Below are 17,928 nucleotides of genomic sequence, written 5' to 3'. Positions count from 1 at the left end.
CCTGGGTTGTATCCATATGTTTGGTTCTGGCCCACTGCCTCTGTTGTGTGGTTAACCTAACCAAAAACGCCCGGCGGCTATGCAAAGCAGGGATCCCCTCCCTCCCCTCCTGCTTTATCACACTTGATTCAGCTAAGCAACTGCTCCACAAGACCTTGATTTATTCAGGTGTGTTGTGTAGCGTTGTAGCCAAAGTCTGCACTCCAAGCTACACGAGGGCAGCGTTCTCAAGAGGACCTGTGTATGCTTGGCCACAGGAGGTCGCTGTGAGCCCAGGGTGTGATTGGTGGCAGACATCCTCCAGTGTTTTTTCCGACTGTCCCTGTGTGAGTTAATGGCTCCTCCTGCTAGATACGGAGCTGGTAGCGAGCAGTCCGAAAAACACTAACTACACCCGGGTAGATAGTTAGCGCGCAGGGTGGTTTGAGAGAGAGGCTCACCGGGTTGTAGTCGAGGCCTGGTGTTAAAGCGTGAAGCGGATGGTCGAGGAAAGCGTTCTGTATTTTAACAACAGACTCTCCAAAAAATGAACTCCGTCAGAGCCACCAACCGGAGACCCAGGCGAGTCTCAAGGCCGCGCCCGGTGCAGCCCGACCGGAACGAGGGGGACCGAGGTGAGAGGGACCATCGCCAGAGCACTGTAGGGCTGTAGTCGTGTCAGGACGGCAAGGCTCCACAGTGACCCCAGCCTCAGCTGCCTGGAACGAGAGTGTTATTTAGGCAAAGCCGAGGCTTGTACCTCTGTGGCACAGGCCGCGCTTTGTTTGGCTTGAGTGACTGTGGCTACCAGTGGGGCTGGGGGGTAGCGTGAGTGCTTTCCCTGCTGCGTAGTTCGCTAACGCGTTGACTAGCTGACGTTAACTAGCCCATATAACTATGCAGCCATCCATAACGTCGACCAAGGCGAACCCACCGACTTTGGCAGATTGTGAATGTTCATGGGCATGGCAGTAACGTTACTAGCTAGCTATCATCGGCTTCTGACTAAATTAATCTGCGTTGTATTTTGAACTGACATTTTTGGGGTGTGCTGCCCATACTCCAGTAACTAGCGAGTTACTTTCGCTCGCTAACGACTAGCTATGAATGTCTACTTCAGCGATGAACGATCAGCCGCAATTTAGACAAGTACATTTTCCTGTTAAGCAGTCAACCAACTAGTTAACTGCGTGGCTCACACTCATCAGGCATTTAATTCAGCAATCTAACTACCTAGTTAAGCTAACCAGTTATGTCTAACTGAGCGTTAACGATGGCTAGCTAGCTGTGTTTGTTTACCTGGCAGATTTACTAGCGAACAGTAGTACCTACGTAGTTGAGTTTTGACTCGTCGGTGCAGGTCTGGTCGGCCCGTTTACCCGCAGGTCAACTTTTCGGGGCTGTGGCTTTGTTATCGCAGTGTGATGGGCAAGAGGCCGGTGGCCAGCTAGGGAAGGACATTGTGGGGCACAGTCAGGCCCTATTCTGGTAGTCAAACCGCAGGGACGCATCTGCAGTTATCAATCACCAACCATAATCTGTCACCCACACAGCCTTGTAATACAATAGCCTACCCCTGTCATATATTAAACACATCCATGACACCACCCAGTCTATGAATGACCTTAAGTCGTTTTAGAAGAGGCGGACTAGGATGACACTGATCAGCTGTCATTACTAATAAATGTGTGTTTAATCAGCCCTTTACACCCTTACCAACTACAGTAGTGATTAGTCTGTGTGGGTGGATAGTGTTGTTTAAATGGCATCTGCCTGCTGGTGTTTCTGTTGAACTGTGCTGATGGAGAAGATGCATTCTTCTTTGCGCTGTGTTTACACAGGCAGCACAATTCTGATATTTTTCACACTAATTTGTGTTTCGACCAATCAGATCAGCTATGGAAAAGATCTGACGTAATTGGTCAAAGGACCTATTAGTGGAAAAATCAGAATTGGGCTTCCAGTGTAAACGCAGCCTATATGTGTCAGACTTTGTTCTGACTGTCCTCTGTGTGTCCAGCAGATGAGGAGGCTCCAGCTGCAGCAGCGGAGGTGGCTGTGGAGGAGTCTGGGCCTGCAGCTGGGAACAGCCCCTACCAGCTCCGACGCAAGTCTCTACTGCCCAAGAGAACAGCCTCCAGTACTGCAGCGGCCTGCCCCAGCAAGACCGCTATGGAGGTCAGACCGAGAGAGAGCACCATTATGTGTTTGTTCACGTCCCTTAATGGGTTTAAAAGGACTGGTTTGTGGTCCTGTATTTCTGATGGTGGAGCAGGGTGCTTGCACCACCAGGGTTGCCGGTTTAATTCTCGGGGCCACCCATATGTAAAATGTATACATGCATGACTAAGTCGATTTGGATAAAAGTATCTGCTGAATGGCATATATTATGTTATTCTAATACATTATTTTTGAAACAGTGTAAACTCCCACTGGCACCAGTGTACATTTCGGGAGAATGGTAGAGGACAGTATTGGTGTGAGAGAGACAGAATGTGTGTGTGTTAGTGTCTCAGTCATTGGGGGAGGTAGCTGTGTGTGTGTGTGTGTGTGTGTGTTACTGATATGTGTTCTGACACAGGGAGCGTCCACCTCGACGACAGAACCCTTCGGTCACCGAGCCAAACGAGCCAGGGTCTCTGGCAGGAGCCACGACCTGCCAGGTAAGAATGTGTGTCTCGGCGTACTAGTCAATGACGTGAGGTGTCTGCGTGGCTCTTTCTACAACTGTATGGATCATCTATTAATACTAATGGAATCTGTGTGTAGCGGCTCTAGCAGAGCAGTACCTGCAGCAGAAGCTTCCAGATGAGGTGGTTCTGAAGATCTTCTCATACCTCCTGGAGCAGGACCTCTGTCAGACTGCCTGTGTCTGCAAACGTTTCAGCCAGCTAGCCAACGACCCTATACTCTGGTACACACACACACTTCTGTGATCCTATACTGAAGGAACACAAACGTTTCAGCCAGCTAGCCAACGACCCTATACTCTGGTACACAATCTTCAGTTGACTGTGACTATATATACTGAAGGAACACAAACGTTTCAGCCAGCTAGCCAACGACCCTCTACTCTGGTACACATTCTTCAGTGGACTGTGACTATATATACTGAAGGAACACAAACGTTTCAGCCAGCTAGCCAACGACCCTATACTCTGGTACACAATCTTCAGTGGACTGTGACTATATATACTGAAGGAACACAAACGTTTCAGCCAGCTAGCCAACGACCCTATACTCTGGTACACAATCTTCAGTGGACTGTGACTATATATACTGAAGGAACACAAACGTTTCAGCCAGCTAGCCAACGACCCTATACTCTGGTACACAATCTTCAGTGGACTGTGACTATATATACTAAAGGAACACAAACGTTTCAGCCAGCTAGCCAACGACCCTATACTCTGGTACACAATCTTCAGTGGACTGTGACTATATATACTGAAGGAACACAAACGTTTCAGCCAGCTAGCCAACGACCCTCTACTCTGGTACACAATCTTCAGTGGACTGTGACTATATATACTGAAGGAACACAAACGTTTCAGCCAGCTAGCCAACGACCCTATACTCTGGTACACAATCTTCAGTGGACTGTGACTATATATACTGAAGGGAAAACAATGACACATTTTCTTGCCCATTGTAGTTGACTGATATGTCACCCCCAAAAAAATCTGTCACTATCGATCGTTATTGGTCCACACTGACATGAAGGCTGTTGATTTGTGCATCCCTCTATGCCTGAAGTTGACCTTTGCCTTTTCTGTTTGTGTCCAGGAAGCGTCTGTACATGGAGGTGTTTGAGTACACCCGTCCCATGATGCACCCCGAGCCAGGCAAGTTCTACCAGGTCAGTCCTGAGGAACACGACCACCCCAACCCCTGGAAGGACAGCTTCCAACAACTGGTGCGTCGACTGTGTGTGTGTCAGTGGTTTCCATTAGCGCATGAATTTGGTTAATTAGCCGGTTACATAATCATTTTCAGCCTGCTACTTTTTCTACTTCATTTTAACTAGGCTCCTTTTCATTTTAAAGTTTACATTTTCTAGTCTGTCGAGTCCGCTAGAATGAACGATATGCATTTTCTGGCGATCTAGGATAGGCGCCTGTCAGTCACAGAGGGCGATGACCCATACCTCAGTGGCGATGACAGGGAAACTAAGTCTGCTGTCTGTCCCACCTCCCGGTACAATTTGCGTGCGCTGTGTTTGTTTGCAGTCAAATTTCTATACACTGAGGAGGGAGAGAATTTGCTCGTCACATGTAATGTAAGTGGTAACGATGAGTTGAAATCCACCACTTAGTCTAACTATTATTTTCTGGCACATTGATTTATTTTCTATTGCATGTTTCATATAGCCAGCCACGCGGAGTCGTGGTGGATAGTAGACTATTTACTGTGCTGTGATTTGACAATTGAACAGCAAATGTTGACTCGTTTATAAAAGGTGTCCGACTAAGTAAAGCAGATCTATAACCCTTGCCAGTCATAAATCATGCAATGTGGTTATAGGTCCATAGTATTGCATCGGGACAAGTAAACCAAAGGATTTCCTGGGTTTCCTTTCCTATGATGACGGGGCTTGTCAGACAGTGGTGCTAAAGGGACAGACTCTTGTCAGTCCGTGTAGCCCTTCAGAATCGCATCGGTGGGAGAGACGTTAATTTGTCTCCCTAATTTGCATAGGCTACTGGTAGGCCCAGGGTTTTTGGCGATTATCTGGAGATAAATGATGAAAACATTTGAGGAAGATGGTGAATCATCACTGCAGGAACGATAGTTGGAGGGGAGCCTCGTTCTGGTCCCAATATGAACATTAGGGCCCTCGCGGAATCCAGGCATTAAAACGGTTTCAACAATATAAAAAAAAATTGACCTTAGGGGGTAATCAACAAAATGTCTTGAAAATGAGTTAATTTGCCCAAGTTTATCATACGACATGAACAGAATGCATCAGTGATTTTTATTTCCTGCAGCTTACTGAATAGGCAACGAGAATGCTCCTGTGTGTGTGGGGGGCCGTTAGCAATGATGCTAATGAAAACAGTCTTCTGGTAGATGGAAAGGCTTTCCCATAAACCTTCTCAGGGCTTGACATTAAGGTTTGTCTGGGGGAAAGTAAAAAAAAAAAATGGTTGACAACCAGAATATAGATTTAAGTTCATTCAAGTAATAAAAATCACTCTCAAACAATTACCCTGATCAGAATAGGACCAGGCAGGGCAATGCATATTTGACATTCTGAGTAAATTACTTACAGTCCTATTTGCTTTAGCCTATTTAAATAAATATGTACTATTTACACAAAGCAAGATAACAATGTAAACAGACCTAAGAGTCTTACCAAAGCAGCGCCAAATATCCGGTCAGAATTTTTAAAGTTTTTTCTCTCTTTCGAATGTAGGGCGATCTGGGCCAATAGCCGAAGCCTATTTTTCTAGAGGACACTGCAGTGTCTTATTGTTATAGACGACCACGTGTTCTATTTTCTCTCCATTTGATTATGACTTGTCCAATTGAGCCTCTCGTTCAGTTTAATGCGTGCTACGTTTCTCCTGCCGTGCTGCATCGTGAACAAACATTACATTAATCTAACGGAATGGCTAAAAAAAAGTCAATGTCAAGCCCTGCTTCTCAATGAAATGTTAACAAGTAGTCCAAGCTTACCTGGCAGAATGATATCATGATTATTTTCATCAAGTCAGTGGGTATTAGTCAGTGGTGTAAAGTACTAATGTAAAAATACTTGAAAGTATTAGTAGTTTTTTGGGGTATATTTACTTAACTCATTTATATTTTTGACAACTTTTACTTCACTATATTTCTATAGAAATATTGTACTTTGTACTGCATACATTTTCCCTGACAACCAAAGGTACTTGTTACATTTTGAAGGCTTAGCAGGACAGGAGAAAGGTGAATTTCACCTATCAAGAGAACACCTGGTCATCCCTACTGCCTCTAGTCTGGCCAACTCACTAAACCAAATGCATCTTTTGTAAATAGTGTTGGAGTGTTCCCCCTCGCTATCCGTACATTTTTAAAACAAGAAAATGGTGCCGTCTGATTTGCTTAATATAAGTCATTCTAAATTAGTTCAATTTTAACTTCTACTTTTGATACTAAGTATATTTAAAACCAAATACTTTTACTCAAGTAGTATTTTGCTGGGTGACTTTTACTTGAGTAACTTTCTATTAAGGTATCTCTACTTTTACTCCAGTATGATAATTGTGTACTGTTTCACCACTGGTATTTGTTTTTCCAACTCTACCATGGTATGTGCGCTACAAAAACAAGCTAACAACCTATTGCTAGGTGCTCACTGGAATTAAAGGGTAACTACATCCCAAAGTTAAAATGTCTTACGACTTTTCACAGTCCTCAAAAGTGGTCTCCTGCTGTGGTTTAAGCATTGTTGTGGACAACATTTTTTTTTTAAAGAAGTGATTTTTGAATGCAAAAACCTGAAAAAAAGAATGTGGGCTATATACTGTACTTTTTGTTTTGTTTTAATAAAATACAGAATTTGAAGAAGAAACATTGTGACAATTCATATCTTGTAGTGAAACTGTAAATATGACGAATCAAGAAAAGACAGGTTAAATGTTAACATTAAAAAAGTTAAATGTTAACAGTAAGGTTCAATGTTAACAGTAAGGTTCAATGTTAACAGTCAGGTTCAATGTTAACAGTAAAAAAGGTTATGTTCTCTTTCTTAGAAAATAGTCCTGATCATATAGGCCTGGAATTAGACAAAATCCAAAACAACTAACAATACACTGAATTCATATTTTTTAAGTAATTTTAAGGTCATGTCTATCCTAAAAAATACCACAACACATTTTTCCAATCTGGGAGGTAAATTCTCTAAAGTATTAAGTCATTTGGCTGTGTATTTTAAATGGAATCAATACATTAGAATGTACCAGAGGCCACCAAAATAGAGCTGCTTTTGGAGAAAATAATCTGACAGGCCCAGGGGTGCCTGGTTTGGCTACATGTTCTATTTGGCTGGCTACTCTATGTATTATACTGGTGTGTATGTATGTATGTGTGTGTCTGTGTGTGATTAGACAAACATTGTGTTGATGTTATTTTAACATTGTTGTAAAATTGTGTTGCAGTATAAAGGAGCCCATGTGAAGCCAGGCTTTGCTGAACATTTCTACAGCAACCCTGGGAGGTTCAAAGGCAGGGAGAATATGCTGGTAAGAGACACATAATTATACTCATGGTCTACTGAAAGCACATTTTTCAATATGGCTGCGAGTCAGCTCCATTCTAGCTTGATTTGATGTAACTGTGTCTGTCTCCAGTACTATGACACCATAGAAGATGCGTTAGGAGGGGTGCAGGAGAGTCATTTTGATGGGCTGATCTTTGTCCACTCTGGGATCTACACTGACGAGTGGATCTACATAGAGTCCCCTATCACCATGATTGGAGCAGGTACTGTGTGTGGTCTGTCTCTGTCTGTCTCTCTCTGTCTGTCTGTCTCTTGCTGCCTCTGTCTGTATTATCTAGTGGTAGAAATTGCCTTTCTTTTTGTGTGTGTAGCTCCTGGTAAGGTGTCTGATAAAGTGGTTATTGAGAACACCAGAGACTCAACGTTTGTCTTCATGGAGGGATCGGAAGACGCCTACGTAGGATACATGACTATTAGGGTACGCTGCTAACACCGATCCAACTCTCTCTCACACACACACACAAGCACACACACACTCTCCCCACATCTCCCCTCTAACCTGTTGTTTCATCTTCAGTTTAACCCAGATGATAAGTCGGCTCAGCACCACAACGCCCACCACTGTCTGGAGATCACCGTCAACTGTTCTCCCAACATAGACCACTGTATCATCAGATCTACCTGCACAGGTAATGTGCACACAGTCCGCAGTAGGGCTTGTATGTTTTGCCTGTGTTTTGCCAGTTTAGTTTGTCTCCAGTGGGGGATGTTGGGTAATGTAGTTTCTCTACTCCAGTGGGCTCGGCTGTGTGTGTGAGCGGCCAGGGGGCGTGTCCTACCATCAAACACTGCAACATCAGCGACTGTGAGAACGTTGGACTTTACATCACCGACCATGCACAGGTAAACAAACACATCACCGACCATACACACCACTAACCACTCTTTAAAAAACCTCTCTGACTATGTATTCCTGCACGGTATCTATGAGGATAATGTATTGCATGGTATCTATGGGGATACATAAGGGATAAACGCCCACGTTCTGTTCATTACCTTGGAAATATTGGACGAGGGGGAGCCGAGTCCGTTTGCCAAGGTAATGTACGGAGGAGCAGAGGCGTATACCACAGTTGCCAAGGAAAACAATGTTAAAGCACACATTTACTGGTAGAAATGAAATGTATTCGTTGATATTTAAATGTTTAAGTGAATTCATACTATCACATCTTCTGGTTGCTAGAGATGTGATCTAGTCTTTCATTCGCTTAGTTCTCTACCCAGTCGTTGGTTCTTTATGTTCCGTTGACATGCTCGCTGGCAACGTTCTTATCCCTCGCTTGCTAGCTAGCCACCTAGCTACGGCTAACACAGTCATGGCCTCTGCAGCCAGAATAACAGCAAAGTAGCTGCATTTGTTTAAACTGTTTTCTATTGACATTCCTTTGCCTACATCCATAACAATGAGCTGATGCCCGTTTTTGCTTGGCAGAGCTAGAAGAGTGTGCCTTCTCGTCAGGACACTCGTCAACACTGTTCATTACGAGGAGATAGCATTGCATATCAAACACTAGGCTAGAAGTTAGCTAAATATTTTGTTGCTAGCAAACCTGCCAACATGGCAACTGAATATTTAAAAAATATATCAGATGCTGAAAGCAACGGGTCAAACTAGAAACATGTAGAAGGATTTGACAGCATAGCACCACTTGGATCGTGACTGCAACAGTAGCGACCAGATAAATTTGTGTTTATCACTCACCACGCTAGATCAGATGCTATTAAAAGAAGTATGTATTTGCAAAAACAAATCGCTTGCTAGCTACGTTTTTCATCGTTGGACCTGTGTTTACTATGTTTCCAATTTTGGTGTGTGTGGTTGTTGGTTTAGCTTTCTGTAACTGTAGCAAGTTACGGTTTGCATGTGTGGCCAAAAGTTTTGAGAATGACACAAATATACATTTTCACAAAGTCTACTGCCTCAGTTTGTATGATGGCAATTTGCATATACTCCAGAATGTTATGAAGAGTAATCCGATTAATTGAAATTAATTGCAAAGTCCCTCTTTGCCATGCGAATGAATCCCCAAAAAACATTTCCACTGCATTTCAGCACTGCCACAAAAGGACCAGCTGACATCATGTCTGATTCTTTCGTTAACACGGGTGTGAGTCTTGACGAGGACAAGGCTGGAGATCACTCTGTCATGCTGATTGAGTTGGAATAACAGACTGGAGCTTCCATAGGAGGGTGGTGCTTGGAATCATTGTTCTTCATCTGTCAACCATGGTTACCTGCAAGGAAACACATGCCGTCATCATTGCTTTGCACAAAAAGGGCTTCACAGGCAAGGATATTGCTGCCAGTAAGATTGCACCTAAAACAACCATATATCAGATCATCCAGAACTTTAAGGAGAGCGGTTCAATTGTTGTGAAGAAGGCATCAGGGCGCCCAAGAAAGTCCAGCAAGTGCCAAGACGTCTCCCAAAGTTGATTCAGCTGTGGGATCAGGGCACCACCAGTACAGAACTTGCTCAGGAATGGCAGCAGGCAGGTGTGAGTCCATCTGCATGCACAGCAGTGAGGCAAATACTTTTGGAGGATGGCCTGGTGTCAAGAGCAGCAAAGAAGCCACTTCTCTCCAGGAAAAACATCAGGGACAGACTGATATTCTGCTAAAGGTACAGGGATTGGACTGGTGAGGACTGGGGTAAAGTCATTTTCACTGATGAATCCCCTTTCCGATTGTTTGGGGCATCCAGAAAAAAGCTTGTCCGGAGAAGACAAGGTGAGCACTACCATCAGTCCTGTGTCATGCCGACAGTAAAGCATCCTGAGACCATTCATGTGTGGGGTTGCTTCTCAGCCAAGGGAGTGGGCTCACTCACAATTTTGCCTTAGAACACAGCCATGAATAAAGAATGGTACCAACACATCCTCTGAGAGCAACTTCTCCCAACCATCCAGGAACAGTTTTGTGACGAACAAAAAAAATGCCTTTTCCAGCATGATGGAGCCCCTTGCCATAAGGCAAAGGTGATAACTAAGTGGCTCGGGGAACAAAACATCGATATTTTGGGTCAATGGCCAGGAAACTCCCCAGACCTTAATCCCATTGAGAACTTGTGGTCAATCCTCAAGAGGCGGGTGGACAAACAAAAAGCCACAAACTCCAAGTATTGGTTATGCAAGAATGGGCTGCCATCAGTCAGGATGTAGCCCAGAAGTTAATTGACAGCATGCCAGGGCAGATTGCAGAGGTTTTGAAAAAGAAGGGTCAACACTGCAAATATTGACTCTTTGCATCAACTTCATGTAATTGTCAATAAAAGCCTTTGACACTTATGAAATGCTTGTAATTAAAAATATCTAAAGACACTGAAGTAGCAGACTTTGCGGAAATTCATATTTGTGTCATTCTCAAAAGTTTTGGCCACGACTGTATGAGCATATTGCATCATGATTGCAAGGTGTCCCGATGTATTTCCCAACTGTCCCGTTTTCTGGTTTTAATGCCCTCCTGGCCAATCAGAAACAAGTATTCAACAATGCTGTGGTATAATGATGTGACTATATTGCGGGGTATCTATGAGGATAATGGTGTCATAATGTGTTGCAGGGTATCTATGAGGATAATGAGATCAGTAATAATGCATTGGCGGGAATCTGGGTAAAAAACCACGGCAACCCCATCATCAGACGAAACCACATCCACCACGGCCGAGATGTAGGAGTCTTCACCTTCGACCACGGCATGGTAACTCACTGACCTATAACCTCTCACCCACCATTTCTCAGGTTTTTACATTGGTGCTGTACATTGCAATGCTGACAGTATTTCTCTCTCCCCTCAGGGTTATTTTGAGAGTTGTAACATCCACAGGAATCGTATAGCAGGCTTTGAGGTGAAGGCGTATGCTAACCCTACAGTGGTTCGCTGTGAGATCCACCATGGCCAGACAGGGGGCATCTATGTGCATGAGAAAGGACGGGGACAGTTTATAGAAAACAAGATCTACGCCAACAACTTCGCTGGAGTTTGGATCACCTCCAACAGCGACCCTACGATACGGTACACACACACCCCTACAATACTGTTACACACGCATAGTAACCCTACGACGCGGAACACACACACCCCTACAATACTGTTACACATGCATAGTAACCCTACGATACGGTACACACACACCCCTACAATACTGTTACACATACACACGCATAGTAACCCTACGATACGGTACACACACACCCCTACAATACTGTTACACATACACACGCATAGTTGCACTACGATGCAGGAAACACACACACATAAAACTACTCTATGAAATTATAGACAGTAACCCCTCTCTCAGTATTATGGGCTGTTTGTTGACGTTCTATCCGTTTCTAGGGGCAATGCAATCTTTAATGGTAACCAAGGGGGCGTGTACATATTTGGCGATGGGCGTGGCCTGATCGAGGGGAACGATATCCATGGCAACGCTCTGGCAGGAATCCAAATCAGAACCAACAGCTGCCCAATTGTACGCCATAACAAGATCCACGACGGACAGCATGGCGGCATCTACGTGGTAAACACACACACACACTCTTCAAACTATTTTTCTCATATAGATCCTTGGACTTGTGCGTCTCAGGAGATGTTGCTAAGTGTTGTGTGTGTGTTCAGCATGAGAAGGGCCAGGGTGTCATCGAGGAGAACGAGGTGTACAGCAACACGCTGGCAGGAGTCTGGGTGACCACCGGCAGCACACCTGTCCTCCGCAGGAACCGCATCCACAGCGGCAAACAGGTAACACACAGCCCACGCTCATTCTCTCACCGTTCTCGTTGGAAGAACAAATACATAAGGGAAATTCTTGTATCCTGTGAGAATTGGAGGCCTGTCTCATTAGTGTCTGAACTCTAAATTGTTTATAAGTCCAACCTAACGCCCTTCCTCCCTCTCAGGTTGGCGTGTATTTCTATGACAACGGGCATGGGGTGTTGGAAGACAACGACATCTACAATCACATGTACTCCGGCGTTCAAATACGGTACGTCCTGCCTCCTCACGCGCCAGTCCAACGCAGGACACGCGGTGCGCACGATAACGCTTGACTAATGTTAGATAGTAAAACCGCTAACACTGTTGGTTGTCTATAGGACGGGCAGCAACCCCAAGATCCGACGCAACAAGATCTGGGGAGGGCAGAACGGAGGCATCCTGGTCTACAACTCGGGTCTGGGTTTCATCGAGGACAATGAGATCTTCGACAACGCCATGGCGGGCGTGTGGATTAAGACGGACAGCAACCCCACGCTGCGGCGCAACAAGATCCACGACGGGAGAGACGGAGGCATCTGTATCTTCAACGGAGGGAGAGGTCTCCTGGAGGAGAATGATATCTTCAGGAACGCCCAGGCAGGAGTTCTGATCAGCACCAACAGCCACCCGGTGCTCCGCAAGAACCGCATCTTCGACGGTTTTGCTGCAGGTGAGCTGCCCACGTGTAAACATTTTACATCAACTTTACTGTCCTGACTGGTCAATACTGTAACCTACTCGCCGTCCGTCACCTGTGTTGAGGATGTAATTTCCTGTCTCAGGTATCGAGATAACCAACCACGCCACTGCAACTCTGGAGGGAAACCAGATCTTCAACAACCGTTTCGGAGGCCTGTTCCTCGCCTCGGGGGTGAACGTCACCATGAAAGGTAGCTAGCGCTAACAGGGTAGGGTAATATAGCGCTAACAGGCCAGACCAGTTGGTAGTCAGTGTATTTCTGAAGTAGCCACTTGTGAAACAACCTCGCTGGGCGAGCCACCCTAGGCTACCCGTCGGAGAAAGGGGGTTGGGGGGTGGGGCTAGAAATTCAAATGAATTCACACATGATATTTATAGATACTAATTAACATGGACAAACAAGCTATTTCCTTCTCCATTGTAGGACACTTGGCTTTTAGAAGCAAATGTTACTAAATAATTTGATGAATCTTTTGAATATGGCCTTATCTCAAAAGTTATAGCTCAAAGATATTTGTTAGATTTCAGTCTGAAGGAAGTATATGGTTTTAATCAGTTCATTTCCCCCAGTCATTCTGTGCAGATTCATCACTCTCCCTTCTAACGAGTCCTACACAGCTTGTGTTCGGCGTAGATGGAAACAGAAGACACGTATGTGTTCCTGAGAGTCTTTGCTTTCAGGAATGGGGTCATACTCTGTTCAACAGCTCTAGTCAATTTCCTAGGAATATTATCTCTGTTTGTCCCAGCTGCTAATAGTGGATACTAGAGGTTACTGGCGTAACCATGGTTCGGTGTACTAATTAAGCAGCACATTCAGCTGACTGAATAATAACTTGCACAACACATTCATTCAGATTGTTGCAGAGAGACGCCAATAGGGTTGCCGTGAGACGCGCAGTGACTATGGCTGGCTTAGACTGTATAGAAAAGGTTAATGGTCACTGCAATCTCTGGGTATGTGATCTTTTGGGAATGTCTATCAAGTGGACAGGCTCTCATCATCTGCTCCGCCTCTCTTCCAGATAATAAGATAATGAATAACCAGGATGCCATAGAGAAAGCTGTGAGCAGAGGACAATGTCTCTACAAGATCTCCAGCTACACCTCCTACCCCATGCATGACTTTTACAGGTACACACACCAGCCCATGTACAACTCCTACAAGTACACACACACACCAGCCCATGCACGACTCCTACAAGTACACACACACACCAGCCCATGCACGACTCCTACAAGTACACACACCAGCCCATGCACGACTTCTACAAGTACACACACCAGCCCATGCACGACTTCTACAAGTACACACACCAGCCCATGCACGACTTCTACAAGTACACACACCAGCCCATGCACGACTTCTACAAGTACACACACCAGCCCATGCACGACTTCTACAAGTACACACACCAGCCCATGCACGACTTCTACAAGTACACACACCAGCCCATGCACGACTTCTACAAGTACACACACCAGCCCATGCACAACTCCTACAAGTACACACACCAGCCCATGCACGACTCCTACAAGTACACACACCAGCCCATGCACGACTCCTACAAGTACACACACCAGCCCATGCACGACTCCTACAAGTACACACACCAGCCCATGCACGACTCCTACAAGTACACAGACAACATTTAGTCACAGGTACACAGCAGTTACTCCACTGATGTTTTCTTTGACCTGTGTGTGTCCAGGTGTCACACCTGCAATACGACAGACCGGAACGCCATCTGTGTGAACTGCATCAAGAAGTGTCACCAAGGACACGACGTGGAGTTTATACGGCACGATAGGTGAGTAGCCCACACCAACCGTTTACTACCAACTAGATGGTCCCACTTGTGGCGTTTTGTTTCAGAAGAATTTAAGGACTGTCAGAACTAGTTTTCTCTCACGCCCTCTCCTGTCCTGTAATCCATGTTCCCCCCCACCCCCCTCCAATCTCTCTCTCTCTGTAGGTTTTTCTGTGACTGTGGAGCGGGAACTCTGTCCAACCCCTGTACTCTGGCTGGAGAACCCACACACGACACGGACACACTTTACGACTCAGCCCCGCCCATAGAGTCCAACACGCTGCAACACAACTGAACACACACACATCACATGTACACACACACCACATAAACACACCCCCTATAATCTACATACACACACTACATAACACACATTCATAACACACTCCTATATATATGCACACACACAGACTTATACACCACTCACACACGCTGGCCATAGGGAGCCAGAGAGACTGAACACGGTGTTTTCAGCAGGGACTGGCATGAGGAACCCTGAGATTCAGAGAGAGACCGAGACAGTGATGCACTTGGGAGTCTCTTCTAAAGGGAACTATGAAGCTGGTCTGAATTTGACTGGTCTGGTCTGGATTAGCCTCTGGTGTACTGTGTTGAGAAACGGACTCGTAATGAACGGCCACATGAGATTCTCACCATTGCATCTCTGGATGCCAAATGGCCAGGTAGAGGATGGAGAGTGAGTGTGGAGAGGGTAGGGAAGTGGCTACTCGGATAATGTCGGAGTGGCCAATGAGACTTCCTTCGCCTGTGACCCCTCACCTCTCGGCGACTCTCCAGGATCCTGGGAATCGAACTTCCTCCCAAGACAGGAAGAAAGGAGAATTAGCCCCACCCACTGAGAAAGCGCTTCCTGTTCAGAGGCATCTGTTACTAGGCAGTGGATGGCTGATATATACATATGTACTGCTAACGGAAGAGAGGGACTTTGATCAAGCACCTCTGCTTTTATAATATGTTATTCTGATCAACAGATATTATTTTAATGCTTTCTCATGTAGTTTTGTATTTACAAGCAAAAAATCTTACTGTATTTGAATGTCTTTTTATTATTATATATTATAATTATAAATGTTTGTCTTGTTGAGCCCAGGCTTGCTGCAGTAGCTGTTCATGTCCCAGTGGATTTGTTCTTTCTGTGAAAGAGAATCACGTTTAACACTAAAGACTCTCTCCAGGCTAGTAGATGTAGGACTGGTGGAAGATTGTGTGTGTTTGTTGGAAGTGTGCATGTGTATGGTTGTGTTCATATGCAGTCCGTGTTTCTGGAGAGAGTCAGATACGGGCGGGGCGTCAGGCCTTTTTCAAACTGGGACAGAGGAGTCGTTCTGCAGTGCCCTCATATTCTCTCCCCTTCTTGTTCCCTCTCCCTCCCTACTTCCCCCTCTCTCTTCCTTGCCCTGATCTCTCCCTCTACTATTCTCTCCCCCCTTCCTTTTTCTGTCTTTGTATTCTGGTGACTGTGGCTCCTCATACAGCCTGGATCGTATGCATGTGTACCATAACATCAAGGTCGTGTGCCCCTGCTCAGACGCTGCGTGCCACGTCGTCGACTGGGCCGTCGGGAACCAGATTGCTATTACATATGTGGTTAATTGATGCGTAAAATACCTTCCCAGGCATAAGATCTGGCACGCATCAGTAACGTCTGACCAGGGGGACACAACCCTAGACTTAATATATTGTGAAGTATTAATACAACCATTATGTAGATGCTAGTATTAATTTTAAAAAAGGGTTTAATTTCCTAGGAAGAAAAAAAAAAAGAAGACAGGAAACTGGTCGTTTGTAAGAAAATAAAGCTTTATTAGATCAGTGGTGTGTCTGCTTTTTACGATTGATTTAATTACGTCCTACCCATTTACAACGAGCCTGTGCTCCTCCCACCAGCCTCCCTTGCAATACAACATTTGGTAACAAACAAGCAAACTAAAATCCAATCAAAGCTCAAGTAAAGTTGTGTGTGAATATTGCACCAACAACGGACTCCTGACCAGACCAGTGTGTCACCGCTCTCGCGTCAGCCAGGCTAAAATGTGCTCACACTCAGGTTTGGTCATGAATTATGGACGTGTCAAATCACACTAACGGTATCTATAACTTGAACTTCGTGTGAAAACGAAAGATTTATTGTTTATGATTTACTCAACTTTTATTCGTGTGTATAAAGGAGACTGTTCGTCAATTGTTTCTTCCAATTTGAACTGCGATTAAATGTTTTATATAAGGTACAGAATGTCATCTTTTATTTGAGAGCATATTAATACATATCTGTTTTACCGTTTTGAAATGTAAGCACTATTTAAGCACTGTAGATCTAGTCCCCCCCCCCCCCCATTTTGAAGACGTCAAGTATTTAGACAAATTTCACTGAGTGCACCAAAGTAGTCAACAATATTTGGTCCTATTTTAAATTGTTTTATTTTATTTTACTGTTATTTAACCAGGTGGCCTAGTTGAGAACAAGTTCTCATTTACAACTGTGACCTGGCCAAGATAAAGCAAAGCAGTGCGACACAAACAACACAGAGTTACACATGGAATAAACAAACATACAGTCAATAACACAATAGAAAAAGTATATATACAATGTGTGCAAAGGAGGTAAGATAAGGGAAGTAAGGCAATAAATAGGCCGTAGTGGTGAAATAATTACAATTTAGCAATTAAACACTGGAGTGATAGATGTGCAGAAGATGAATGTGCAAGTAGAGATACTGGGGTGCAAAGGAGCAAATAAATAACAGTATGGGGATGAGGTAGTTGGATGGGCTGTTTACAGATGCGCTATGTACAGGTGCAGTGATCTGTGAGCTGCTCTGACAGCTGGTGCTTAAAGTTAGTGAGGGAGATATGAGTCTCCAGCTTTAGTGATTTTTGCAGTTCGTTCCAGTCATTGGCAGCAGATAACTGGAAGGAAAGGTGGCCAAAGGAGCAATTGGCTTTGAAATATACCATATTCCTAGCACGCAATGACTACAAGAATGTGACTACAAACTCCTTGGATGCAGTTGTGTTTTGGGTTATGATTTGTTCAATAAAGGAGCTATACACCAAAGCATGCTAAACTCATTACCAATAATGGGGAAGATTAGCATTGGGGGGGGGGGGGGTTATCATTGTCCCTCTAACATTTGCACTCATCATTCACAATTCATTCAGGATTATCCATAATCTTTTCACAACCATCTTTTAATCTTGCAATAAAAGTGACTACAAAATGACAATACATTAGGGAGATGCCTAGTCAGTTGTACAACTGAATGCCTTCAACTGAAATGTGTCTTGCGCATTTAACCCAACCCCTCTGAATCAGAGAGGTGTGGGGGGCTGCCTTAATCGACATCCATGGTGCCTGGAGAACAGTTGTTTAACTGCCTTGCTCAGGGACAGAACTACAGAT

The 17,928-nt window shown here is 44.7% G+C and overlaps 1 protein-coding gene across 4 annotated transcripts; it reads left to right on the top strand.

The window, feature by feature from the left end:
• The first annotated feature begins 274 nt into the window (after positions 1–274).
• Positions 275–16,342, top strand: LOC139367958 (F-box only protein 11-like). 4 transcript variants are annotated; one of them, XM_071106380.1, is made up of 21 exons: positions 315–614; positions 2,003–2,157; positions 2,561–2,642; positions 2,749–2,893; positions 3,766–3,895; positions 7,119–7,202; positions 7,311–7,443; positions 7,552–7,658; positions 7,758–7,869; positions 7,977–8,083; positions 10,803–10,940; positions 11,038–11,255; positions 11,580–11,760; positions 11,859–11,981; positions 12,140–12,225; positions 12,335–12,666; positions 12,779–12,886; positions 13,267–13,347; positions 13,722–13,830; positions 14,409–14,507; positions 14,673–16,342. In XM_071106380.1, the coding sequence occupies exons 1-21, from the start codon at positions 527–529 to the stop codon at positions 14,800–14,802; spliced, it is 2,748 nt and encodes a 915-aa protein (XP_070962481.1). In that variant the 5' UTR covers positions 315–526; the 3' UTR covers positions 14,803–16,342. The 4 variants fall into 4 exon arrangements, with proteins under 4 accessions (XP_070962484.1, XP_070962481.1, XP_070962483.1 ...); XM_071106379.1 differs by having other exon boundaries at positions 325–614; positions 2,000–2,157; XM_071106383.1 differs by lacking the exon at positions 13,267–13,347 and having other exon boundaries at positions 275–614.
• The last annotated feature ends 1,586 nt before the right edge of the window (positions 16,343–17,928 follow it).

Source organism: Oncorhynchus clarkii, chromosome 16 (assembly GCF_045791955.1).
Source record: "Oncorhynchus clarkii lewisi isolate Uvic-CL-2024 chromosome 16, UVic_Ocla_1.0, whole genome shotgun sequence".
Lineage (NCBI taxonomy): Eukaryota > Metazoa > Chordata > Actinopteri > Salmoniformes > Salmonidae > Oncorhynchus > Oncorhynchus clarkii.
The sequence above is the reverse complement of the archived record's forward strand: the minus strand, read 5'-3'. Positions and strand labels throughout refer to the sequence as shown.